Here is a 26,938-nt window from a genome sequence, read left to right as displayed (position 1 = left end):
CCAGGGGAAATTCTTCATTTTATTTCTGCTCACAAATCACCAAAAGGATCAGTCCCTGCAGCCCCTCCCCAAACACCTCCACAAACACTGATTTCCTCCCAGAGCTAAAATGAACACCCAGTCACCAATTATGGCCATCCCCCGCCCCGCCCACCTCCCCATCTACCTGCATATTCATCTGCTCTGTGAACTTGGCCGCCTTTTGGCTTCCCACCCAAATACACTTCCCCAAGGTCACTTGGCTTGCTTTTTGCTTATATCGTTAGTAGGTTGCCGTTCCTGAAACCCTCCCTGCCTCACGTCCCCAGCTCGCTCTCCCGTCCTCAGTTGCACATTCATTCTGCATAGCTTCCTGGCCTCACTTCCCCGTCCGAGAGGCCAGGTTTGCAAGCTCTCCCCTGCTCCCCGAATTCCCTGCGGGCTCCAGGCCCTCAGCTGTTACGTGAGGAGTGTAGATGTTGACTAAGGCCAAACACTCCATGATTCTGGGGAGGGAGAAGGGGAGCAGATTCAGAAATGGACAGGAGAGGAGACAAAGATAAAAGGAGACTGGGAGAAGGGGAGAGAGACAGACAGGGGGATGATGGAGGGACCCTCCCACCTCAGCCCCAGAAAGAGAAGTGAGTTGGAGCTGAAGACCAGTGCCCCCTATGGCCCAAAGCCCCTGCCCCTCTAGCTGTTCCGGGTCCTCTGGCTTCGAGCCTTATACACCTCGATGAGCAAATCCTTGACATATTGGATCTCACGCTCCACCGACTCAGCCCTCTCCCTCAACTCCCGGTTGCGTGCCTCCAGCCCCTGGCACTGGCCCTCCAGGGCCTCGCCCTCTGCCCGCTTCCTCTGGCGGTACCTCAGAGCTGCTGACTTGTTCTGGTCTCTCTTCTTTTGCTTGCGGTCCCCTCGGGTGGTGGCAGGATTGGGGTAGGGGGCCGGGCGAGAGGGCAGAGGGGGAGGAGGAGGGGGCTGCTGTGGTGGGGGCAGGGGCGCCAACCCTGAGTCTCCCTGCCCGGCCTCGCTGCGGCAGTAGATGGCCAGCAAGTCAAGGGTATCCAGGGCAGGGGGCTGGGGGAGGTCAAAGGTGGGGAGGGGGAGTGGGAGGGGGAGGGAGGGTGCTGAGGGTGGGGGCTGCGGTGGTGGGGAGGATGGTGGGAGGAGTGGAGCATCAAGGAAGAAGTCTTCCATCTGTTCCAGCTCCTTCTTGAGGAGAGAGGCCATGGCTTCCAGGTCAGGTGGGGGTGGGGAAGGTGGGGGGAGGGCACCTGGGGGCAAGGGGGGTTCCAGGGGCAGGAGGGCTGTAACGTCCACCCGCTCAGTCATCCAGTCAGAGAAGCCGTCACCTGGAGGATTGGAGGAGGGACATAAATGTCATTGAGTTCCTGGTCTTCCACCCAACCTGGTGCTTGTTCACACCTGCTTCATTCATGCCATTCATTGAGTGACACCACCAAGCAGACAATCAATCAACCGACCAATCAATGAATCATCAGGCTACTCAACAAATCAACAAACCAGCCAACAAACAAACATCTAACCAACCAGTTAACCAACCAATCAACTACCCAGTCAACCAACTTAACCACCAGTTGGCCAATCAAGGAACTGAAGGAATCAGTCAACCAACCAGTCAACACCTTAACCAACCAGTCAATGAACCAGTCAACCAACCAAATGACCCAAACAACAAAAGTCAACCAGACATTTCTTCAACCATTCCAACATCCACTTTACTGATTACCCTATGTCTGTAGTTTCTGATTTACTCTCTATTCTTAAAAGGCAAACTAGATCACACACACAACACAGCCTGTTTCATCTTTAATTCATTAATTATTATTTTTTTTTTAAGATTTTTTTTTTATTTATTTATTTGAGAGAGAGCACATGAGAGGGGGGAGGGTCGGAGGGAGAGGCAGACTCCCTGCAGAGCAGGGAGCCTGATGCGGGACTCGATCCAGGGACTCCAGGATCATGACCTGAGCCGAAGGCAGTCGCTTAACCAACTGAGCCACCCAGGCGCCCCTAATTCATTAATTATTGAGAACCCACTGTGTGCCAAGCATTTGGGATACACTAATGAATAAAATAACTTCTGCCCCAGGGCTCCTGGGGATGCTGTTTCCTATACCTGAAAAGCTCTTCCCTTGGGTCTTTTCATGGCTTATTCCTTCCCAGCCTTTAGGTCTCGGCCAAAATGTTACCTATGTGTTTCCTGGCTACCCTCTCTGAACTAGGGCTGTTTTCATTTTTCAGCTCAGCTACTAAGTGTTTCCCACTTATCCCAACCCATCATCACCTAATTTGTCTTTTGTCTGCCTCCCCAATAGAGTGTGAGTTCCAGGAGGGCAGGGATTATGTCCGTCTCGTCTCAGCTGTATCTGCCAGCACCTAAAGCAGCCCCTCATGCATTGCAGGTACTCAGTAAACATTTATTGAATGAATCATTGAATTCTCCCCTGCCCCCATGGCCCAGCTCAGCCCACCTCCATTCCCCACCTGGCCCTTACCTGCCAGGGGCTCTCCTCCCCCTGGGAGCCCGCCCTCCAGGGCTCCCCCAAGGATTTCATAGGGGCCCAGGGGGGCAGGAGCCAGGGGGAGTTTCCCATAGTCTACGAGCCAGCCCAGACCGCTAGCTGGGAGCAGGGCCCTGTCCAGCTCCAGCCCCGGAGTCGCCAGGAGTGACATGGCGGCAGCACCGGCTCTGGGCACGGGTGGCAATGAAGAAGGCTGAACCGACAGCTGGAAGGAGGCTCTGGAGGTTGCTCAGTTGGGCAAAGACAGGCACCAAGGCGAAAGTGGAAGACCTACAAGTGAGACAAAAGTAGGTGGTGTCAGAAGCCATCCTCATCCACCGCCAAAGTCTTAGAGAAACCAAGCCACACCTCCATGTCCCCAGGGTCCTCCCTTCCCCTTCCAACGGGGCTTGAGACTGCACCCTGCCCTATCGGAATTCTAAATCTATTCTTTCCCCAAATCTCTGAGCCCCACCCACTCCTAAGGGAATTCTCTTTAGGTCCCAGTTACTTTTCTTAGAATTCCCAAGCCCCGCTCCTTCCAGTACAGAAACCTAATGGTCTCCCAGGGGAATTCCCTTAAGCCCCACCCACTCGCCCCACTTCATAAAAAACTCAATCCCAGGAGAATTTTCTTCCAGCCACACCCCCTCCTCTAAAGCATTTTCTTTAGGCTCCACCTCCTCCCAAGAAGCCACCTCAAATCAGTTCCCAGGGGAAGTCCCCCAGTCCTGCCCCTCCATTAACGTGGTCCATCTACCAAGTCCCAGGGTTTCCTTTGAAATTTGTGATGACCGCCCCAGTCCTGCCCAAGTCTCGCACCCCACCCCTTCCGATGATTCCCCAGAGGCCACGCCTTTTCTCCTATCGAAACCCCACCCCTCGGCTAAATTTGCCTGACCACTCCCCTTCGCACAATGGACTCCACCCTCCCCAAGCCCCGCCCTTCGCGGCCGCTGTGATCCTAGTTCCACCCCCTTCTTAACCCGTAGCCTCTAGGCCTCGCCTTCCGCCCTGTCAATCTAAGTCAGCCCCCCCGACACCGCCCCAGCAGGTGCCTGAATGAAACGTAAATTTTGCTGTGCGCCTGCGCAACGTGGAGCCGGGAGGGTGGAGGGGGCCGGCGGAGAACCGGTCCCCAACCCCAACCCTTTTCACACGCGGCTCTCTCGCTCAGGGCCGAAGCGCATGCTCCGCTACCGATCCAACTGCTCTCTCACGCCTGCGGGGGTTGGGGGAGTCAGTGCGCATGTGCGGCTGCTTACTGTCCGCCCTTCACAGAAAAATACGGGATCTGGTGGGCTTCTGCACGTGAGCAACGGCTCGCGGACAGACTCGTTTGCCCCTCCCCTTGGGGCTAGTGCGCAGGCGCACCTGCACGCAGACAATCTTTAAACGCCAACATTCTCCCGGAGAACGCACCCTTCCCGCCATCGATCCGAATGCGCATGCTCGGCCACGTACCAACGGGGCGTCGTTCCTCTTTTGCGCCTGCGCGACCGTGATTCCTCACTCTCGTCTCCCCACCCCACCCCCACCTCGACTGGTCGTGAAGGCCTCGAGCTTCGAAAGGGCGGGAAAGGCGGTTGGAGAGGGAGGGGCGAGCGGTTACTCACTCCATGGCTGCGGAAAGGAGAGGCGGCGGCGGCCTCGGCTGAAGAAAAGAAGGCGGTAGAGAAGAGCGCAAGCGCGGTGAGCGCGGAGACGGGCCGGGACACGGAGGGGTCGCGGCTACAGAGCCATAGCCAGGGCTATGTGGGCGGAGATGGCGTCCCGGTGGCCTGAGGAGAGATTGTGATCTGAGGACGGGGAATGAGGCGGCCCCGGGGACTGGGGACAGATATACTGGGGGTGGCGCAGCACGGCCCGCCCGGATTCTTCCGCGCCCCGCCCTGCGAGGCCCCAATCGGGAGGCGGGCCTGGCCCCTTCCTCTCGGGGATCCTGGGATCCAGCCCCCTCCTCCTCCCGACCCCGAGAGTTCGGCATTTTTCTCTCTGACCTGGGGATCCAGCCCCGTCTTCCTTCCTACCCCAGGGGTTCCGGCCCCCTCCTCCTGATCCGGGCTGGGTGGCCCTTTGCTCCCTCTGACTCTGGTTCTCTGTCTCTCTGACTCTGAGGTCCAGCCCCCGCCCCCCCACCCCCCTGATTCTGGGGATTCGGTCCCTCTTCTCTGAGACCTGCACCCGTTCACCTTTCGTTTCTTTTGCCCTGCTTCCCGAATTTCCGGCTAGCCACATGCTGGTCTCCTCATCCCCCCACCTGCCGCCCCACGCTGAGAACTCTGTGGGTTAGACTCTGGTCTGAGTCACAGTGAGACCGCGCGCGCCGTTCAGATCTCCTACCTGCGACGGTGGCGAATAAGTTCTGTAGTCTCGTAGATCGGGAACTACCTATAAAATGAGGAAAATAGTCAACTCTGCCTGGTGAGAATCAAATAATTCGATGCCTGTGAAACCCAGATCCGGGTTCTTACGTGCCTGTTCGGCGTATTTTATTTTTAATAACCCCACCCCTTCCTGGGGGTCCAGTCTGGGGTCCAGTCTCACCGCTTTCTCCTGCCCTGGCAAGAGCCCCAGACGTTGGACCATCCAACACCTACTAGTAGGTCATTCTTGTGTCTTTTTCGCTCCTTCAAGGTGTCAGTAATTGCCGGCCATCCCCACCCTTCCTCGTTCCAGATGATGACGCTCAGCCGCATTCACGGGGTGCCGTTGCAGGGAAACAGGCATCATCCCCCTGACTCTTATCTTTTCTCCATCCTCTGCCCGCCTCCCATCAGCCCTTATCCTCAGCGCTCATCCAGAATTCCTTTCAGAAGGTTCTCTGCTTTAGCTGCCCCCCACCAGATCAGTTTACCAGCCCTGCCCCAAATAGGGAGATCTGCATTGCCCTTTACTACAAGAGAGGGGGCTTCCTGACCATTCCCTCCCTGTGCACTAGGCCCTCCAGTAGCCCCAGTAGGTGTGCGTCTTTGCTTCAGAAACCCCTCCATTTCCCACCTTGCATCTGTCCACAGCAGGACACCTGGAGTTAGCTTGACATCGAATGTGGCGGTTATGAGATCCAGAGAACCCTTATCTTGAGAGTTATCTGGGAATGAAGATTTGCAGGCTTCTGTTGCATGCAGGAAGTCCTTGGGATCTGACTACTTTCACTTAGAGCACTTACTGTCCACTCTGCCAGTATTTGAGGACTTGACCTATAGGGGCTAGGTTATTACCTAGGCAGCATAGAGTAGCAGCTAAGCGCAGATTCTGGCACCAAGTTGTTGGGTTCATACCTTGATTCTACCCCACTTACTAGCTTACTGGCAATTTCTCTTACTTCCCTGTGCCTCGGTTTCCACTAATAGTACCAGAATAAAGTATGGAGATTAGTTAATAGAAACGCAGCAGTACACATGGCAGGTAACAGTGCTTACTCCTGGGACACCTGGCTGGCTCAGTCTTGGTAAAGCATGTGACTCTTGATCTCGGGGTTGTGAGTTGGAGCCCCACGTCAGAGGTAGAGTTTACTTAAAAAAGAAATAGTGACTACTACTTAGTACTGTTACGAGGATTCAGTGAGTTAATTCAGGCCAAGCACTTAGATTAGTGCCTGGCAAACAGTAGGTGCTACGTGGGGGGGGTGTTATTATTGTTGAGGTGGATGTGTTTTATTTGCACTGCTAAGTAGTAAGTGCTTTAAAAGATCTTCCAGCCTTTTAAATGAGACTTAAGGGCCAACCTCCTTTCACTTCTCAGTATAGATATTTGAGCCATAGCAGGTAGGATTAGGGTGGACTCTCAGACTGCCTAAGTCCTGTCCGTCCCATGTTCCCTTCCCACCCAAAATCTTGAGTCTTCTTCTGAAAAGATCTTTCAGGTATGTACACTTGAACAAGGTGTTTTTTTAATTAAGTTCTTATTTTTTGTTTTGTTTTGTTTTGTTTTAAAGATTTTATTTATTTATTTGACAGAGAGAGAGACAGCGAGAGAGGGAACACAAGCAGGGGGAGTGGGAGAGGGAGAAGCAGGCCTCCTGCCGAGCAGGAAACCTGATGCAGGGCTCGATCCCAGGACCCTGGGATCATGACCTGAGCCGAAGGCAGATGCTTAACCGACTGAGCCACCCAGGTGCCCCTAAGTTCTTATTTTGGAATAATTTTTTATTTACAGAAAACTTAAAAAGATAGTATAGAGAGTTTCCATATACCCCTCATCCAGTTTTCCCCATTGTTGACCTCTTACATCACTGTGGTACGTTTGTCACAACTGAAGAACCCACATCTGTATGGGCTTTTTTTTTTTTTTTTTAAAGATTTTATTTATTTATTTGACAGAGACACAGCGAGAGAGGGAACACAAGCAGGGGGAGCGGGAGAGGGAGAAACAGGCTTCCCACGGAGCAGGGAGCCCGATGCGGGGCTCGATCCCAGGACCCTGGGATCATGACCTGAGCCGAAGGCAGACACCTAACGACTAAGCCACCAGGTGCCCCCCCTCCTTTTTTTTTTAAAGATTTTATTTATTTATTTGACAGAGATACAGCGAGAGAGGGAACACAAGCAGGGGGAGTGGGAGAGGGAGAACGGTATGGGCTTTTAAAGTGCACACTTTATTCTGATTTCTCTAGTTGTTCTTAATGCTGTTTTTTTGTTCCAGGATTCCATATCACATCTAGTCATCGTGTCTCCTAAGCCTCCTGTGATCTCTGCAGTAGTTTCTCAGACTGTGCTAGGTTTTCATGACCGTGGCAGTTTTGAAGAGTGCTGGTTGCTTATTCTATGTAATATCCCTCAATTTGGTTTTGTCTCATAGACTGGAATTACGGGTTTTTGAGAGGATGGCCAGGTAGGATACTTTTTAGTAACTGGAAATGAACTTGCTTAGTGTGGGAATCATGTTGTCAGCTGCATGCCGCATATGCTGACTGAGGAGACGTTGGGGCAGGGACCCTGGTCCTCCTGTCCCAGCCCCTTGCACCTTTTTCTCTCTCTAGCTGTTGGATCTCACCCTGTTCAGCCCTGGTGCCCGCTGTCCCACCCAAGCAGCTTGACTGATTCCTACTGAGTGGGTGCCAGCTTGCACACTTTAGCTCCCTAGCCCTTCCTGGTGTATTCTAATTTGTGGGTTGTAGGTCATCATTGGCTACCTTTGAGCCCAGGTCTTGGCACCCTGAGCCTTCTCCTATGCCTACTCTTGACCTGGACCCATGGCAATTCCAGGACTCAAATGCCTCTGCCTCCCTCAGCTTGCAGAGTCTTCCAGGGTCCAGGTGCCCCAGTCCCTTCAACTCCTGAGCTGGGGCTGGGAGCATGGGTGGGGCTTCTGGGGACTCTTTTTCAGTGCGGAGGAGACAGGCTTAGGGAGTGAGGTGGAAATTGCAGGCAGGTTGCATCACCCTGGCTCTTTGATGGGGAGGGGGAGTTGGGGGGAGGATTCTCTGGGGGCCCTGGCTCACCTGGCAACAGTTCCTGGTTAGCGCAGCCCTAGAGCCCTGAATTGGGGAGAGGTCCCAGCACAGCAAGGGAGGGGGCAGGAGAGCAGCCACATGTGCGGGACCCTGAGTATCTGAGATTCAGTGCTGAGAAGGGGCCTCAGACTGCAGAAGCTAACCTACTTGTCTTGCAGGGGGCAAGAATGAGGTCCCAAGAGGTGAAGAGGGTTGTGCACAATCACAGTGCTAGTTAGAGCCCAGGCCTCTGCAATACTGCACAGCTTCCAAGGCCCTACAAGCCCCAGGGAGAGCCTGTTTTCCCTCAGATCTATGAGGTCCCTGACCCCCAGCCTAGGGCATAGCCTGCTGGGAGGCCACCTCATCCAGACCTTCACCTCAGGTTTGCTGCAGCTCACAATTGCCAAATTCTATTGATTCCGACCTGCTCCTCCCCATCTCCCCTGTCCTAGTGGAGGCCCTCCTCACCAGCCACCCCTCACTGGCTTCCCAATCAAGGTGACAGCCTGGCATGATGGAAAAGGGACAGAGTTTGCATCAGATGGGCCTAGATTCTTTCTGAAGAGGCGCTAGGGCAGGTACCTGGGTCATGCGGGTGGGGGGTTGGGGGCAGGAGTTGGAGGCGGACGTCCTAGCAAACAAGGGCAGGAAGGCCAAGGCCATCCCAGTTGGGGAGAGGGCAGCGTAGGGGCCAGGCACGTGGAGCATTGATCTGCCACGTGGCCCAGTAGCTCCAGAGCCCTCCCCTGGCTCCTGCTGTGTGTCCCTGGGCAGAGGCAGCCACAGCTCTGCCAGCCGAGGTAGGCCCCGGGCTGCTGCACCAGCTCTGGCACCTCGGGCATCTTCCGTCTTGTTTCCTGTGTGGCTGCTGTAACGTACCATTCTGAACTTAGTGGCTCAAGTCAACGCATATTTATTCCCTTTTAGTTCTGAAGACTCTAAGTCTAAGATAGGTTCGCAGGGCTGTGTTCCTTCTGGAGGCTGGAGGGGAGAATCCATTTTCTTGCCTTTTCCAGAGGCGCCTGTGCTCCTCAGCTCCTGGCCCTTTTTGCATCACTCTGACCTTTGCTTCCATCATCTCCTCTCCTGTTTTCTCCTTTGATCTTCTTGCCCTACCTCTTACCAAGGCCATTATGGTTACATTGGGGCTCACCCAGATCATCCAGGATGTCTTCATGACAAGATCCTCAATTTAACCATGTAGGGTAATACATTCACAGGTTTTGGGGACTAGGATGTGGACCTCTTTGGAGAGCCATTATCCAGCCTACCACACCTCCCTTTGGGAGCCTGTTTTCTCATCTGGGAGATGAAGGCTAGGGTCAGCCTTAGGGAGCCCCTTCCCATGCCCACCAGGACTAGCTATAGGAAAAGGACCAGGCAAACTGAAGGTAATTGACCACATAGTGCCCAGAGCTCGGGATGCCATCACTTACTGCTGTGTGACCTCCAGCAAGATAATGTACTGTACCCCCCGTGTGCTGCAGTGGCCTCATCGTAAAGTGGGGACAGTAACAACCCTCAGAGGGCAGCGGATGAGGACCAAAGAGATAATACGTGAAAAGGCCTAGAACAGTTCCTGGCTCAGCGAGTAAGCCACCTCTGTAAACCCAAAGGCCCTGTGTCAGGGAGAGGCCAGCAAAGCCCCAGGGAGCCCAAAAGTCACAGGTGCGGCTCTGAGGTGGCTCAACTTGCTGGGCAGCAATGCCGGCCCAGCAGTGCAGAGCTTCCGATTTTACAGAAGTTGAAAGTCCAGCAGTTTGTGTAAGATGCAAGTTTTTAAAAGTTGGCGAGTAATTGAGAGAAACCCTAACATACCAGGAGTGTGGATAGACTCGGGCTGCAGGTCATCCCTGACCTTTGGTTCAGTGATTTCTCCCCACCCTCAGATCTGTAATCCTCTCTGCCCAGAGCAGAGAACAAAAGGAACCAAGTACTCCTCATTCTAGAGTTGCTGAGAATTTAGACCAAACCCCTCCCTGCTGGACTGATCAAATTTGAGGAGGAGTAGGGCTTTGTTCGGACCCAGTCCCATGTAGAGTCTAAAGGGCTGTGTTTGTGGGGAGCAGGGAAGGAGGTCTCAGGAATTGTCCTTGAGGGTTGGGTGCCTGCCAGAGAGGGGCTGGTGTCTTATCACCCTGTCTGTTCTTATCAGCTGTCCATGCCTCCAGCCAGAGGCCACCAGGAACACATGTAGTTGAACAACTTGGGTTTCTTGCTGTTGCAGCTAGGGAGCTACCCACCATTGGGGCTCTCAGGGCATCTCAGTATGTGGGTATTAAGGAGGACTTACGGGAGCTGGGTTAAGTTAGGTAACTTTGGGAAGGGTTCAGGGAAGCAGGCTTCGCTCTGGATTGGAGGCTGGGAGGCAGAGGCAAGTCGGGACTGGCTATCTTATCTAGAGCCAGGAGGAATGAGCAGAGCTAATGCGGTGGTTAATGTGAGAAGCACCCATCAGCTCTGAGCCAGGAAGGGGATTTGGGTCATTTTTATGCTTTGGACAACATTTGTGCTTTTGTCTATGTTGAAAGACTGGTCTTATTTTGTCTTGGTCCACCACCGTCAGAGTGGCCCTGCCTGATGTTGGTATCCTCTGAAGTTGTTCTATCTGACTAGAGTGTTCCAGGACCTGGCTACCAGGGCTGCTTTCCCTTTCTCAAAGCAAACCAGCTCATCCTTCCAAATGGGGGAAGAGAAGTGGAGAGCCCCTGCCAAGGGATGGGCCACACATGTATAGTTCCCACGGGGTGGCTTGAGCGCAAGAGGAAGGTAGCAGGACTTGAACCCTGCCAGCACTCCTGGGATGGCCAGGCATAGTGGGAGCTGAGGGGAGCAAGAGAGAGAGAGGTAGAGGCAGGGGACCAAAACGGGGAAACCTCATAGTCCCCCACGGCCCCCAGGTGCCCCCCCGAACATGTGGGGGCTGTCCATGGAGAGCATTGGGTCAGGACCAGCAGAGCCCCACTCTCAATTAGTTCAAGAGCCCTTTGCCCTTCTCTGCCTGCCCCCACCCAGAGCAGGAACAGATTCCAGAGGTAGGGACAGGAAAGAGCAGCTTATGCCCCCCTTCACTCCGAGCCTTCAGGAGTCTGGCCTGTGGCTGGAGAAGGTGGACAGCACTGAATTGGATTCAGGGTGAAACCTACACAAGTCTGGAAGGTGACGGATATGTCCGAGATGTCCTTAGAGAGTGGGAAGGGAGTACGAGACATGGCACGTGTTGGGGGGTAGGGTGGAAAAGTCACGTTGGAGAGGCTCGTGAGTACTTAGCTCAGCTCTGGGGTTGGACAGCCTGGGTCGGTACTGACTACCTGTGTGACTTTGGGTAAGTTACTAAAGTTCTCTTGACTTTAGTTTGCTCATCTGTAAAATGGGGTCATGAACAGTTCCCACCTCATCAAGTTGGAAGTCAATGCAGGTAAAGCACTGCAAACAGCCCAGCACATTAATAAACGTCCAGAAATATTAGCATGGCAGTTGATACCTAGAGACAGGTAGGGGCTGTGATTGGTTTCTGGTTCTCAGAGTCAAAGCCACTCTGCCGCCCACTTCTGGTGGCTTTCACCTGGTCCCCAGAGAAACCATCTTCATGGCAACTGTCTCTACCACAACCCAGCCTGGACCTTTTCCTCCCTCACAGTGACATCACTGCCTCTCCTCTGAGATGCTGGTGTTGATTACAGGGAGTGAGGCTGGGGAGGGAGCACGGGTGTGTGTGATTCTACAAAATAGAATTTTGTAGAATCCCACCTGCTGTGCTCTTAGAGTCCGCATGCCCAGCTGCATTTCTCAGGGAGCCCCTAATGGCCTCATAGATGACTGGAGCATTTCAACTCCTGTCTCCTTCCCAGGCCAGCTTTACTTGTCCCCAGAAGAAAGCATGATCCTATCTTTGGAAACTCCTCTGCCCAGCCCCTGCCCTCATGGTAAAGTCAGGACTGAGCCTGGCCCCTGCCCACCTCTGTAACTTCACTTCTGCCCTCTCAACCCCTTCCTGGCATCCCATGCCTGGTTGGTTTATTTATTGGTTTTATTTTGAGGTATTGTATAACGCACCTCCATTTATGAAAGTGTACAATTCAGAGGTTTCTAGTACTTTCACAGAGTTGTGCAACCATCACCATAATATAATTTTGAAACATTTTCATCATTCCCCAAAGAAACCCCATATTCCATACCCATTAGCAGTCACTCCCTGTTCCCCCATCCCTCAGCCCTAGGCAACCACTAACCTGCTTTCTGTCTCTAGATTTGTCTGTCCTATTCTGGACATTTCATATGAATGGAATCATGTCATAGATGGTCTTTTGTCCAGCTTTCAATGTTCATCCATTTTGTAACATGTCAATACTTCATTCTTTTTTTTTTTTTTTTGGAAGGAGAGAATCTTTTTTTTTTAAAGATTGTATTTATTTATTTATTTAATTTTTAAGATTTTATTTATTTATTTAATTGACAGAGAAACAGCGAGAGAGGAAACACAAGCAGGGGGAGTGGGAGAGGGAGAAGCAGGCTTCCCGCCAAGCAGAGAGCCCGATGCGGGGCTCGATCCCAGGATCCTGGGATCATGACCCGAGCCGAAGGCAGATGCTTAACAACTGAGCCACCCAGGAGCCCAAGATTTTATTTATTTATTAGAACATGAGCAGAATGAAGGGCAGAGGCAGAGGGAGAAGCAGACTCCCCTTTGAGCAAGGAGCCCTATGTGGGGCTTGATCCCAGGACTCTGAGATCATGACCTAAGCCGGAGGCAGATGCTTAACCAACTGAGCCACCCAGGCTCCCTGAGAAAGAGAATCTTAAGCAGGCTCCACGCCCAGTGTAGAGTCTGACGTGGGGCTTGATCCCACAACCCTGAGATCATGACCTGAGCCGAGATCATGACCTGAGCCGAAATCAAGAGTCCGACACTTAACCAGCTGAGCCACCCAGACACCTCTGGCATCTTGTGGTTTTAACACAGGTATTTAATACCATTCCACAAGGCAGCAGGCCCTTGCCTCTCCAAGCTTTTGCCGGTAATGAGGTGTTGACCTAACTCCTTCCTAACCTAACCCCTTCACATCCTTCAAAACCAAGCTTAAATATCCCTTCCTCTTCTAGGAGTGTTTCCCTGACCCTCCCCTTACCCATTCCCCAGGTGAAGGTAATCACCATGTCCCCTAGGCTTCTAGTAGGTTCTAACCAGAGCTCTTTCACACTGTCATCCTATCATTTATCTCTTTGTTACTCTCAGTAAATTCTGAATTCGTTGAGGACAAAAGATCTTATCTTAATCATCCTGACTTTGACATTTATGTTGACACTGGACAAGTTACTTAACCCTAAAAAGGAAATACTGGTGGTACCTACCTCGCAGTTGGTGGGGTCAGGATTAAAGGAGACAGTACACAAAAAGCACCTGGCACAAAGCAACCCTTGGATCTCTTTATTCCATTGACAAGCATTTGCTGAGTGCCTGCGATGGCCAGCAACTGTTACTAACACTGGGGGTACCACAGTGGGGATCACAGACAAAAATGCTGCCCCTCATGTAGCTGACATTCTAATGGAGAGACAGACAATAAATGAAATCCGTAAGTTCAGTATATTACTGTCTCAGATGGTGCTGAGTCCTAAGGATAGCCAGGAAAGGCCTCCCTGAGTAGGTGACATTTTTTTTATTTTTTTAAAGATTTTTTTATTTTTTGTCAGAGAGTACGAGCAGGGGGAGCAGCAGGCAGAGGGAGAGGGAGAAGCAGGCTCCCTGCTCAGCAGGGAGCCCGATGTAGGGCTCGATCCCAGGACCCCGGGATCATGACGTGAGCCGAAGGCAGACGCTTAACCATCTGAGCCATCCAGGCACCACCCCAGTAGGTGACATTTTAGCAAAGGCTGAAGAAAGTAAAGGAGTGAGCCATGGGGACACTTGAGTTGAGCGTTCCAGGATAAGGGACCAGCGGGTGCAAAGGCCCCAAGGCAGGAATACTTTAGGCAGTCGAGAACAAGTGGGGCTGGAGTGGAATGATGGAAAAAGTGGCTGCCAATGAGGGTACCTTTTGGCTATTGGGAATAATGCCTCTGTGAATATTTGTGTGCAGGTTTTGTTTGTTTTGTTTTCAATTCTGGTAACTTTTTCTGTTTATCACTCCAGTTTCATGAAGGTGGTGACCATATCATATTGTCTTTGTTTGCCCAGCACAGGGCCTGTCCCGTTCTAAGTTTTAGTGGATGTTTGCTGACTGAATGAATGAGGTTATTTGTGAATTACCCAGCACAGGCTGGTGTATAATGAGTGCTGAATGGTTAGTGCTTTTATCATTATTTTTAAATAAATGCAGTTGGTACATCAGATTGATGGAGCTACCTAATCTCAGGTCCTGGCAGGTTGTAGGGAAATGATTCTCTCCAGGAACTGCCAGTTAGAATAAAGATGGGTAGAGGCAGGTTGGAGGGCATTTTGGTTGCCCCCAGGAAAACCAAAATGCAAGTATCCTTGGCCAGCAACTCTCCTTTTTGGGATCTGCCCTGGAAAAAATGCACCTGTGTCAAAGAAGGTGTGAACAAGCATGCTTGTTGCAGTATTGTTAATGAAAAGGAAAATTAGAATCATTTCATCTCCTCAGGCTATGAATGCATACACAAATACATAGATAAAAGATACATGACAGCAATTACCTCACAGGTGTGGGAACCAGGGTGAAGGGTGGTGATCAAGAGAATTTTAGCTTTGTTGGTGATGTGCAAGACATTATTTTAAAGAAAGAACTCGTATTAATTGTGCAGCTAAAATTTAAATGTTAGGGATGCCTGGGTGGCTCAGTTGGTTAAGCGTCTGCCTTCAGGTCAGGTCATGATCCCGGGGTCCTGGGATCAAGTCCCACATCTGCCTCCTTGCTCAGCGGGGAACCTGCTTCTCCCTCTGCCTGCCACTACCCCTGCTTGTACACGCTCTCTCTCTCTTTTCCTCACAAACAAATAAAATCTTTAAAAAAGGAAAAAAAATAAAATTTAAATATTAAAAATGCAGTTAGAGAAAAAAATCTTTCTATAGGAAACAGTTCTTGGCAAAATAGGTAGGGGGCCCTGCACCAGAGTATTCCTCAGATCTCTTCGAGTCCCATTATTTTATATTGAGTTCTTGTTCTAGAACCTTCCTTAAAATCGACTCTTTTGTTTCCTGACTTCTTTTCCATGCAGGTCTTAACCTGATTTGTTTTCCCTATGGGAAAACTGCTGTTTTTCCCACCACCTGAGCTCCTTTGGGTATAATTCCAGCCTTGTAGTAAAGGAGAATGTAATCACTAATTAGCTGGGAAGTGACTTCTTGGGGTAGTTTTTTCAGGGGAAGGAAGGAAGGGAAGAGAAGGCTTGGAACCTATGAATCCAAGAAGCATTTTGGTACCAGCTCGAGGCAACCCACAGGAGCAAACAGCCGAGGCGCAGGATGTTGGTGCCTCTGCCAGACTGGCTCTCCTCTGTCCAATGAGGATAATAAGCCTGCATAAAATGAGTCCTAACATAGAGTAAGTGAAAATGGACAGTGGGTCTGACATGTGACGTTTCGTGTACAGAGGGGTAGAGAGCGCACTGCATTTGCTTAAATGCATCAAAAAAATCTGGAAGGAGGCACGGGAAATCAACCGCTTATCTCCGGGAAAGAGAGCTGGTGGCTGTGGGGACAGGGGAGGACGGAGACCACAGTATTCCCTTTGGAATGTGGAACCACATGATCAAATTGTTTGTTCACAAAAAGAATTTAAATTTCATTTTTAAAAGAGCCACCACCGGGGGAGCCCCATGCTCAACAGGGAGTCAGCTTCTCTCTCTCTCTCAAGTAAATGAATAAGTCTTTAAAAATAAAATAACTACCACATCATTGGGTAGATTGAGAAATGGAATATGTGTGACAAAGCAGCCTCATCAGCGTGCAGGGGTGTGTTGAAGAATCTAATCATGGGACACCACGTGGGGGAGAAGACCGGCAGCAGTGAAACAAGCTGTGAGGCTTTCTGCAGCTCCTCCCCCTGGAGAGCAGACAGACAGATGGACAGACAAGCCTCCTGTGTGTCCTCTTTCACAGGTCTCTAATATTTAACACAAGTTAATTGTACCTGGGAGGTTGAAGGGCTTCGAATGTACAGTTCCTCAGGAGCAGGCTTAGGAAATTGGGACCGGAATCCCAAGCGGCCTAAGGCGGTGAGAGGGCCATTGGAAAGAGGCGGGTGTCAGTCTGCCTTCCCTGTTGGGGACACCGTGCACCTGTGGAAGAGAAGGCCTTCACACTGCCGTGAGCACTGAGGTTTCCCTGCTGCCAACTTGGCTTATGAAAGCCTGCCTTTCTCCAAGGCTCCATTCCGGGCAACCAGGGTTAGCCATGCCCGGCAGGCACGGTAGTTGTGTGAGAGCCTGACAGAGTGGTCCAGAACACCACGGGCTCCTCCCCAGCTGCCTGGGGGAGTCCTTCGAAACAAATGAGATCCTTTCACATAGGACCTGTGGCTTCATACCGCACCCTAGTCTGGCCACACCGACCCCTCACTGCTCTGGAGCCCTCCCAGCACACTGCTGCCTCGGCCTTTGCGCTGCTGTCTCTTCAGCCTGGACCAGTGGAGACTCTGCCTTGGCTGTTAGCAAGCTGCTCGCTGCTTATCAGTTGATTTCCTGGAGGGCTGGCTCTCTGAGCTCACCTGTTCCCTAAGGGTTAGAGGATTTTTCTTTGAGGGGAACTGATTCAAGAGATGTTTAAGAAGCAGAGTTGGCTGACTTGGGGTGAGTGGCCAATGAGCTCTGTTTTACATGTTGGTGAGACAACCCAGAGGAGAGAGATGATTGTGGGGGCGGCGGGGGTGGGGTGGGGGCGGTGTTGGACAGCGGAGCACATTCAAATCTCTGTGGGGATCAGATTTCCCTGGCTGGGCTGACGGGGGCCAAAGGCAAAGGTCCCTTCAGTCTCTGACTTCCCCCCTTTTCTCTCCTGCTCCCACCTCCTGTGCTCCCCTTGTTTCTCTCCTCCTCTGGTCTCTCTGAGCCCGTCATCACACATCCTCCCAAGTCTTAAATTGCTAATTTATTTTTTTTAAGATATTACGTATTTTTAAAGATTTTATTTATTTTATTTTTTTCTTTAAAGATTTTATTTATTTATTTGACAAAGACACAGGGAGAGAGGGAACACAAGCAGGGGGAGTGGGGGAGGGAGAAGCAGGCTTCCTGCCGAGCAGGGAGCCCGATGTGGGGCTCCATCCCAGGACCCTGGAGACCATGACCTGAGCCGAAGGCAGACGCTTAACGACTGAGCCACCCGGGCGCCCCTAAAGATTTTATTTTTAAGTAATCTCTCCACCCAACTCAAATTTACAACCCTGAGATAAGACTCCCAGGCTCTACCAACTCAGTCAACTAGGTGCCCCATCAAATTGCTAATTTGGAGGGGTGGCTCCCACAGAGATAGCTCCTCCTTCCTTGCTTCCTGGGCTCAGCGTTGTTGGCAGCACCACCAGGTGGCCATGGGCTGAAATGTCAGGAGCATCTGCTCCAGTTGCTCCCAGAACTTGCATTAATAAGAGGTTAGCTTTAACTGGGCCCCAAGGTGCCGCGTGCTAAGCGCCCAGTGCAGATCCATGCATTGTAATCCCTGGTTTTCATATGAGGAAACAGGCATGGGGGATGAATTTAGAATCTAAGATCCCAGGGTTAGGAGTGGAGAAGCAGGGGCTCTGGCCAAAGGGCTGCTGCGGAACCTTGCCGAGTGAATGACAGAAAAGGACGAACAAAGGCCCCTGTCCTCAGAGCGCACAGAAATCCACAGTCTGGACTTGTAATGACAGCTACAGGCCTATTGTCTGCAGTGCCTCCCCCCATCCTGGCCCATTAGTGGACTAGAAAACCCTGGATTCATAATCCCAAGCCCCATCGAGAAGCCCTGGGAATTAGAGCCCTTTGGCTGGACTCACTGCTGCCCCAAATGAAGTGGAGTAGAACTGGTATAAAGGAAGGAGACAGCAGCCCAGTGGAGGAGCCTAGTGTGGGTCACTTACATTTCTGACGTGTGAAGTTGAAGGACAGCTACGGGATGAGGAAGGGAAACAGTGTTATGGCTTTGTCTCCATTGGATGGACTAGCCTGGCAACCTCCTTCTGTGACCTGGCCCCCAACCCCACCTCCCCACAGCCTGCTGCTCCATCCACAGCTGTACAGAAGCTGGCCTGTGGATATCACTCTCTTGGTGACATGTCTGCCCAGAGAACCCCAGAGAACTTAAGACAATTCTGACATCTCTTCCTTCCTTGCTCCAGGCAGAACTTCAGGACTTAGCCCCAGAAAGATCTGGATTCCCATCCTGGGACTAGTGTTTGCTACTCTGTGACTTTGAAGAAGTTACCTCACCTCTCTGAGCCTGTTTCCCATCCAGGAAGGATTCTTTGTGCTGCTACCTAGTATTCCTGGCCCAGTACCATTACATAGGTGGCGCTCCGTAAATGGTAGTTCTTAGTTGTCAGATAGTCACCCGCAGTTATTTATGGAGCGCCTTCTGCATGCTGGGGCCCTGCCCTAGGTGCTGGGCATTGCAGTAGTGAACAAAAGCAGAAAATCCTGCCCTGTGGGCTGACACTGTCACCATCACCAGCCCTTCTCATGCTCCCAGGCCACCTTGTCCCTCCCTCTGTCAGAGCTGGCCTGTCGTTGCTGGGTTTCGCATACATCCCACACCCCTGGTGAGGTCGCCCCAGCAGCAGGGGATGTCCAGATTCTCAGAATCGCAGCTTTCTGTTCTTTTCCCACCAGCTCCCCGGCTTCCGGGGCCCAGTAACTGCCGCACCCTCTCCCCTTGGCCCCAGTGCACAGAGGCAGACCTGCCCTGGCCCCGTCGCCTCTCTTCTCCAGCCTCTTCCTTGGCCCCAACTCCAGGATGTATTTCCCATCCATTTATCTAGGTTGAGTTCATCCTGTTCTTTCTCCCCTATTCCTCTATCAGCTTCCTGTTGTCATAACAAAGGATCACAAACTTAGTGGCTTAAAACACACAGCTGTCCTCTTACAGTTCTGAAAGTTAGAAGTCTGAAATGGGTCCACAGGACCTCCTTCCTTCTGGAAACTCTGGGGGAGAATCCATGTTTTGCCTTTTCCATCTTCTAGAGACCCCCTGCATTCCTTGGCTTGGGGCCCCTTCCTCTGTCTTCAGAGCCAGCAGCATAGCATCTCTCAGAATGTTCTTCCATGGTCACATCTTCTGTCTCCCCCTTCCACTTAAGGACCCTCACGGTTACATTTAGGGTCCATGCAGCCCATCCAGGGTAATCTCCCCATCTCAAAATCCTTAATTTAATCACATCTGCAAAGTTCCTTTTGCCATGTGAGGTCTTGTATCCACAGGGTTGAGGTTGGGGGTGGACATGTATGGAGGCCATTATTCTGTCACACAGACCCCACACACACACACATTGCCTTCTTAATCCTTCCGTTCCTTTGGTCCAAGGCTGAGATCCCCACATATTCATTCCCAAACACCCCTGTCCCGGATATAGGAAAGGGGCTGGGATAGGGAGAGAGGGAGAGTCCCTGGGCTTAACCACACTGGCCTCCTATTGTCATGGCCGTGCCCCGCCCCGCCCCCCGCTTTGTTCTAGCTTTTTCCTCGGTATGACTCAGTCAACCCCTTTACCCCCATGCCGCTGCCCTGATCCCCTTTCCCTGCCCCACTTTTTCTTCCTCCATAATGCTTAGCCTATTCTAGCATGCTGTAGGATTCCTTTATGAAGTTTGTTGTTTTCCTGTCTCCTCTGCTGGAAGAGAAGCCCCGTGAGAGCAGGGACTCATTCTCTCCGTCACAGCCATATTCCCAGGGCCTGGAACAGTGCTCATACATAGCAGGTGCTCAGATGTGTTTGTTGTGTGAGTTAATGTTGTACTACCGAGAGTTTGTTTTGTCTCTCTTGTCCTCACTGTAAACAGAAGAGGGCTAAGTAAATAAATTAAAGTTGGGATTTGGAGTAGCAAAGAACTGGAGAGGTCAGGTCAGTGGACCTGAGTGAAGTTGGAGGTGATGGTAGAGAACCATGGTCCTCGAAGCCGGGGGACAGGATGAGTCTGTAGGTCAGAACCTTTGACTCCCCTGGGCTGTGAAGGTAGGCGGATGTGGTTTGAAAAACAAGGACAGGTGCAGGGCAGGCGGCGCTCTCAGTAAGTCGAGGACTTCGAGGCAGCCCCTCCTCACTCCAGGCCCACATGAGCTATAGGTGCCACGTCTGCGGCTGCCCAGCCCTGAGCACCTGACCCAAGCGCTGTCAGCTGCTCTTGTAGGAAAGCTTGGCCCTCTGGTAAAAGGGGAAAATCCTGTATCAGAGCTCAGAATAGTGTGTATCTGTTCAGACACATTTGTGAGAAACTCCCAAAGTCCAGGTCTTGGTTGACGGCTTTGCTCACTTGAGACAGCCACCGCAGAAACATCACTTCATTTCATTTTTGCACAGACTTACACGTTTCCCAGGTTGGGGTTCTCTCTCCTCTGTCCCCAGAGTCCTGGCTCCTCGCTCAGGCTCTTGGCTTAGACCATCACCCCAGCCTCCTCCCAGCCACCTGACCCTTTAGCTTCTTCTCCTCCAGTCAATTCCCCACACATGTATCTGGCCGTGTTAGTCTCCCCAACCCTCAAGTCCCTGCATGGCTCACTCAAAATGAAGTCTGGGCCATCAACATGTCTTTCCCGACCAACAGCTCCCGTCACATCACACAGCACTGTGCACACATTGTGCTCGGGATTCCCCGAGACCACCCTTAGGTTCAGTGATTAGCTGGAAAGACTCACAGAACTCAGCAAAGCTGTTAGATTCATGGTTACAGCAAAAGGAAGATCAGTCGGCAAAGGTAAAAGGTGCACCAGGAAGAGTCTAGGATAGAGACGAGGTGTGAGCTACCCGTTGTCTCTCCCAGTGGAGTCCTGTGATAACACTTAATTCGCCCATGTGGAGTATTGCCCTCCAAGGAAGCTCACCTGAACCTTGGTGTCCAGGATTTTTGCTGGAGGTCGGTCACGTAGGCCGGAGCGTCTGTGTGACTGACCGTCATTAGTCTCTTGCCCCTGCAGAGGTCAAGCTGTCAGGGCTTGCAGGTTATCTCACAGGAAACTAGAAAAGGGCCAGTCTTTTCTTTGGAACGTGCAGGATGTGGATAACCCAGGCCTTCTGAGTCAGCTCTTTACTCCATGCACAAACACTCCCTCCAGCCACACCAAATCACTTAGCACCCCAGAGACACCTGTGTCTCAGCTTCTCTCTGCCTCACCCAGGCCCTTCCTCTCACCCACCTGACCGACCCTGGCTGACCTCACATCCTTCCACACTCAGCTCAGGAAAATGCTCCCTTATGTGACCCCTCCCCACTCTCACCCCCCACTGTCCCTGCCTAGAGCCCTGGTACTGAAGTTCATGTTTGCCCTGTCTCTGGCTACCTCAAGAGCAAGAGCCATGGCTTAGGTGACCTCTCCGGGCCTCACTCTCCTGGTTTATGAAATGGACCTGCTTTTCGAGTAAGTGAGCAATAATACATCTAAAGCACGTAGCACAGGGCTGAATCAATATGTGTTTGCCACTGTTAGTAGATCCCTAGCATGTGTAGTATCGGAAACTGATGAGGCGTTTAATAAATGGTGAACCATTAAACCAGAAAAGCCCGCACAGACAATTGTTTTTCTTTTAGTTTTTTAATAGTTGCAGAGAGCTTTTTATAAACGCTCTTGTGGAAAAATTTAGCTGCAGCATATTAATAGAAACTCTCTTGGGCTGAGGTCTTGAGAAATGAAACACGTAGGTGTAGCTGTTCAGACGCTTTGGGCTGCCGGTAACAGCAAACCTGGCTTGACGTGGCTCTCGAGTGAGGAGGTGTGCGCTCCCATGCGAGAGGGGGTCTGGCGCAGGGCAGTGTGGGGCACCAGCGGCCCTGGGGGCTCAGACACAGCTGTGGTGAGAATGAAGGGACCTTTCCCAGGAGCCCCCAGAAGAGCTTTATAAAAATGCCACAGCCAGGCCCCCCACCCCCAAAGAGACTGCCCCCGTTGGTCTGGCAGCAGTGTATATTCTGAACACCCACCCCTGGAGGTGCTGATGGGCGGCCAGTTGAGATCTGCTTGCTTAAACCAGGCGGCCCCGGGGGCAGAGCGGACCACACTGAGGTCATCTCCCTAGAAGCATGTGTCTGTGTGGAGGAGGAGAAGGAAATACCGGGGTCTGCCAGGAAGGCAGAGGGTGCCGTGGAAGTTGGGAAGGGGCAGCCACAGCAGGTTTCCTCTGGCCCAGGCCACGAGAGGATTCCTGAGGACACTTGGAAGAAGTAAAACTGGCCCTGAAGAGAGAGGGAAGAGGAAACAGGACTTGTGGATGCCTTCTCTGGGCCAGGCACTTGGCTTCTCTGTCGTGACCTTGTTTATTCTTCACAGTGGGAGGGGATCATCCTTCTCGTTATAGTTGGGGAAACAGGTGTAGAGAGGCTCAGGAGTGACGTGCCCCAGGACCAACGGCTCGTAGCAGAAGCAGAGTTCAAATCTGGGTCTTTTCTTTATGTCTGGAGAACCAACTTTGTGCCTGAGAACAGGGAGCTGTCTTGCTGCTGAACTACCTCAGCTATTTTAGATGAAGGGAAAATAAGCTCTGCGGGGTATTGGGTGGAGGCTGGGGTACAGCATGGTGGCCATGCCCCAAAGCAGGGCTGCATGCCCTGTGACCAGATGGACCAGTTTGATGGAGTGGAAATAAAGAGGGGTTTACAGCCCATGGCCAGGTTCAGGGCCCACTGTGGGATAAGAATTGACAAGTTACTTCCATATGAGCCTCTCTTTCCCTGTCTTTGCATGGGGACCATCATCCCAACCTCCCTGTAGGACTGTTGTGAAGTTAGCTGAGGGTCTGGTGGCTAAGGAGAATGTATGTAGCATGGTACTGGGCACACCAGGCTGCCTGGAAATCACCCTGGTGTCTGCATTGGAATCGGCATTTCTCATCATGCAGCCACAGCGTGAGGGGGCCTGGGCGGGGCGGGGACCCACTGAGCAGTGGCAGCCGACCATGAATTCCTGTTAAACTTGAGGTCAACTACAACCCCCAGGTGTCTGAGAACTTATTTACAGCCGGGTGTTCACAGGTCCTCCTGGGCTCCCTTCTCTTTCCTCACCAGAGCCAGTGCAGGACCCTGTGAGCATGTATGAATCCTCTGGGCACATGATCACTTTCCCTCTCCTCCCTCCCTTCTCCTCCCCACTGTGTGCAGCTCAGCTGCAGATGGCTGGAAGGATGAGGGGATGCCCCACATGCACATTCTCTGTGCCCTACACCCGTAGGTGAAGGAGGCCACCTCCTCTTGAGTCCCTGGAGAGAAATCCCAGGGGAGGTCTAAGTTAGCTGACTTGGGTCCCATGTCCACCCCTGAGTTAGAAGGAGGGCAGGAGGGACACCTGGGTGGCTCAGTCGGTTAAGCGTCTGCCTTCAGCTCAGGTCATGGTCCTTGAGTCCCAGGATTGAGCCCCGCATTGGGCTCCCTGCTCGGCAGGAGGTCTGCTTCTCCCTCTGCCCCCTGCTCCCCCTGCTTTGCTCTCTCTCTCTCTGACAAATAAATAAATAAAATCTTTAAAAAAAAAAAAAAGGGGGCAAGGGGACGTTCCAACATGCCTCCATCCTCCTAAATGGTCAGGGGTGTGCACAGATGGGGCCTTTAGGTGCCTCGTGCCCTGCCATACAACTCCGCTTTCTGGGGCCTCTCTGTGAGGTCCAGAAAGACACTCAGGGTGGCACTCAGAGCAGTCCACCACCTACCACCTCCCACTTGCATTCAGCAGGGAAGCCTAGGGAGCAGGTCCTGAAGGTGTTACTTTGTGTGCTTCTAGTCCCACTCTCCAGAAGTGCCTTGAATCTGACCTCCTCCTCAGGGGCTCTTTGGCCTTCTCTAGGGCAGCAGATAGTCCTGCTTGTGCTGAATGTGGCCGTGCCTGTCCCAAGCGCATCTAGTTCCTAGCATGTGACCCCCAGGGCATGGGCTTTTGCTTTTGGATCTTTCTTTTCTAGTTTTAGCAGGGCCTGGCTAGGTTATAGCAGGGAGTGGGATGGTGGCCACATCCTCTTAATTATCCAGTCCTGCCACCCTCCACACTGCTCCGTCTTGCCAGTGAGGTTGCCTTCCCCAGGTGCCATCTGATCATGTGACTTACTCTGCTTTAAAAATCTTCCCAAGGTTGTGGACACTGACGGATCTGCTTTGGGAGCCCGAGTAGCTGCCGCCACCAGACTCTGGAGCCATGAGCGGGTTTAATTTTGGAGGCACTGGGGCCCCCACAGGCGGGTTCACATTTGGCGCTGCAAAGACGGCGACAACCACGCCTGCTACCGGGTTTTCTTTCTCTACATCTGGCACTGGTGGGACTCCCAATTTTGGGACTCCCTCCCAACCGGCTGCAAGCACCCCTTCTAGTGGCCTGTTCTCGCTCACGACCCAAGCTCCAGCAACACAGACCCCGGGATTCAGCTTCGGAACCACAACTCCTGCGACAGGAGGAACTGGATTTTCCTTGGGGATCAGCGCGCCAAAGCTAAACTTGAGCAGTGCAGCGGCCACCCCGGCCCCGGCCCCGGCCCCAGGCCACGCTGGCGGCTTTGGGCTTGGCAGCAGCACCCTCACCAACGCCATCTCGAGCACCGTCACCTCCAGCCAGAGCACAGCCCCCACCGGCTTCGTGTTCGGCTCCACCACCACCTCTGCTGCTCCGTCCACCGCACCGGGAGGATTCTCATTCACAGGCGGAAGCACGTCCCAGACCGGGGCCTCAGGTTTCAATATTGGCTCGATGGGGACGTCCACCCAGCCCTCGGCCCTTGCCGGATTGCCCTTCACTCCCGCCACCCCGGCTGCCACCGGAGCGGGAGCCACCCAGCCAGCCGCTCCTGCCCCCGCTGCTGCCACGACCAGTGCCGGGCCCACGCTGTTCGCCTCGCTAGCCACTGCTCCGACCTCGTCCCCCGCCACTGGGCTTTCCCTTTGTACCCCTTTAACGACGGCCGGAGCCCCCGGGGCTGGAACGCTGGGCTTCAGCTTGAAGGCCCCTGGAGCAGCTGCTTCTGCCTCCACAACGACATCCACCGCCGCCACCACCACGGCATCCACCACCACCACGGGCTTCGCCTTGAATCTGAAGCCACTGGCGCCCGCCGGGATCGCCAGCAATGCACCAGCTGCCGTGGCCGCGCCACCTGGCCCCAGTGGCAGCACTGGGGCATCCGCCAGCCCTGTGATGACCTACGCCCAGCTGGAGAGTCTGATCAACAAGTGGAGTCTGGAGCTGGAGGACCAGGAGCGGCACTTCCTGCAGCAGGCCACACAGGTCAATGCCTGGGACCGCACACTGATTGAGAACGGGGAGAAGATCACTACCCTCCACCGTGAGGTGGAGAAAGTGAAGCTGGACCAGAAGAGGCTGGACCAAGAGCTCGACTTCATCCTGTCTCAGCAGAAGGAGCTGGAAGACCTGCTGAGCCCTCTGGAGGAGTCGGTCAAGGAGCAGAGTGGCACTGTCTACCTGCAGCATGCCGACGAGGAGCGTGAGAAAACCTACAAGCTGGCTGAGAACATCGACGCCCAGCTGAAGCGCATGGCCCAAGACCTCAAGGACATCATCGAGCACCTGAACACGTCTGGAGGTCCGGCTGACAACAGCGACCCACTGCAGCAGATCTGCAAGATCCTCAACGCACACATGGACTCGCTGCAGTGGATCGACCAGAACTCGGCCCTGCTGCAGCGGAAGGTGGAGGAGGTGACCAAGGTGTGCGAGGGACGTCGCAAGGAGCAGGAGCGCAGTTTCCGGATCACATTCGACTGAGTTGGCAGCCATCTTCAGGGCCTGTGGGTTCCCAGGGTGTTGGGGGCAGTGGGGGACGCGCAATTACTGTCTAGTTTTTGGTTGCAGTGAATACTTGTTTGTTCCTTTCTTTCAAGTGACAGTGCCGTTGAGAACAGTTCTGTGGTTTGACTTTGCATTAGTGAAAACAGAAGTATTCTAAGCTCTCTGGTCCAGGCAGCAGCCTAGTGGGTGTGGTTTCTTTGCGTATCTTTTTGTGTATCTCAGACCCCTTTCACTATGACCCCCACCCAACCCATCCTTCTTGCTCCAGCCAAGTGCTAGAGAAGTGCTGGAGAAGTTCACCCAAAACCCATCTTCTCCCAGTCCCAGGGTCTGCTGAGCGGCCACTCTGCCCAACATAATTGTAGGTACAGTGAAGAGAGTCTCCGTCCTCGAGGACACGGCATCCTGGTGTAAGGTGTGTGCATGCGGAGATGCACTATAGTACGAAGGAGGGACTTGTGAATAGGACCAACTGTGGGATGTAGAATTTCAAAGGAGGAAGGACCAGTCAGATGAGGGACTTGAATGCAGTGTTGAGAAAAGGGTCAGACTCACACTGGGGAGGTCTTTACCTTGCCTGGCTGACAGGCCACTTCATCCTCCAGGTCTCCTTATCTTAGGCCTCACCTCCTCCAGGAAGCCCTCTCAGCTGCCCCAAGGCTGGGTCAGGTGGCTGTCCTGTGGCCCCTACGCCACACACAGCGTGCATCTTTGGTAACACTTGCTGCACTGTCTTGTACCGACTGTTGACTTCTCTGCCTCCCCATTAGAGTGTGAGCCCCTGTGGGCAGGGACTGTTTCTTGTCCCTTTTGTGTCCTCAGCACAATCCCTCTCACATTTTTGAATGAACAGACAATGGAGATGAAACACGGCATCAAATGTTCATCCACAAAATACCTGCTGAAATGGCCACAGGTGCCAGAGGCGGCCACAGACTTGGGTTGGAACTCACCAATGCTGGAGCAAACCTAGTCTGTTACAGTGAGATCCATGGCGTCCAGAAGACAGAAGCCAACCGGTTGTTCCCTGAGTGTCTTTTGTATTTGTCTTTATACTTTACTGCACTGTCTGAGATACCTATGACTATATTTTGCTTTCCTAAATAAAAGTTATTGTGGAACGGAAAA

General features: G+C 52.7%; 2 protein-coding genes across 6 annotated transcripts; one reads left to right on the top strand and one right to left on the bottom strand.

The window, feature by feature from the left end:
- Positions 1–4,263, bottom strand: ATF5 (activating transcription factor 5). Of its 2 annotated transcripts, none has more exons than XM_006744327.3 (3): positions 4,127–4,263; positions 2,505–2,801; positions 1–1,337 (listed from the first exon to the last, which is right to left on the bottom strand). In XM_006744327.3, exons 2-3 carry the CDS (start codon positions 2,680–2,682, stop codon positions 673–675), a joined length of 843 nt encoding a protein of 280 aa, XP_006744390.2. In that variant the 5' UTR covers positions 2,683–2,801; positions 4,127–4,263; the 3' UTR covers positions 1–672. The 2 variants fall into 2 exon arrangements, with proteins under 2 accessions (XP_006744390.2, XP_081663402.1); XM_081807276.1 differs by lacking the exon at positions 4,127–4,263 and adding an exon at positions 3,885–3,977.
- NUP62 (nucleoporin 62) lies at positions 4,038–26,938 on the top strand. Of its 4 annotated transcripts, none has more exons than XM_081807273.1 (3): positions 4,063–4,202; positions 7,311–7,343; positions 24,145–26,938. In XM_081807273.1, the coding sequence occupies exon 3, from the start codon at positions 24,209–24,211 to the stop codon at positions 25,784–25,786; it is 1,578 nt and encodes a 525-aa protein (XP_081663399.1). In that variant the 5' UTR covers positions 4,063–4,202; positions 7,311–7,343; positions 24,145–24,208; the 3' UTR covers positions 25,787–26,938. The 4 variants fall into 4 exon arrangements, with proteins under 4 accessions (XP_006744389.1, XP_081663399.1, XP_081663401.1 ...); XM_081807275.1 differs by lacking the exon at positions 7,311–7,343 and adding an exon at positions 23,188–23,253 and having other exon boundaries at positions 4,068–4,202; XM_081807274.1 differs by having other exon boundaries at positions 4,103–4,202; positions 7,191–7,343.

Source organism: Leptonychotes weddellii, chromosome 16 (assembly GCF_054177405.1).
Source record: "Leptonychotes weddellii isolate Sample4059 chromosome 16, ASM5417740v2, whole genome shotgun sequence".
NCBI classification, from domain to species: Eukaryota; Metazoa; Chordata; class Mammalia; order Carnivora; family Phocidae; genus Leptonychotes; species Leptonychotes weddellii.
This window is presented reverse-complemented; position numbering and strand designations above follow the sequence as displayed.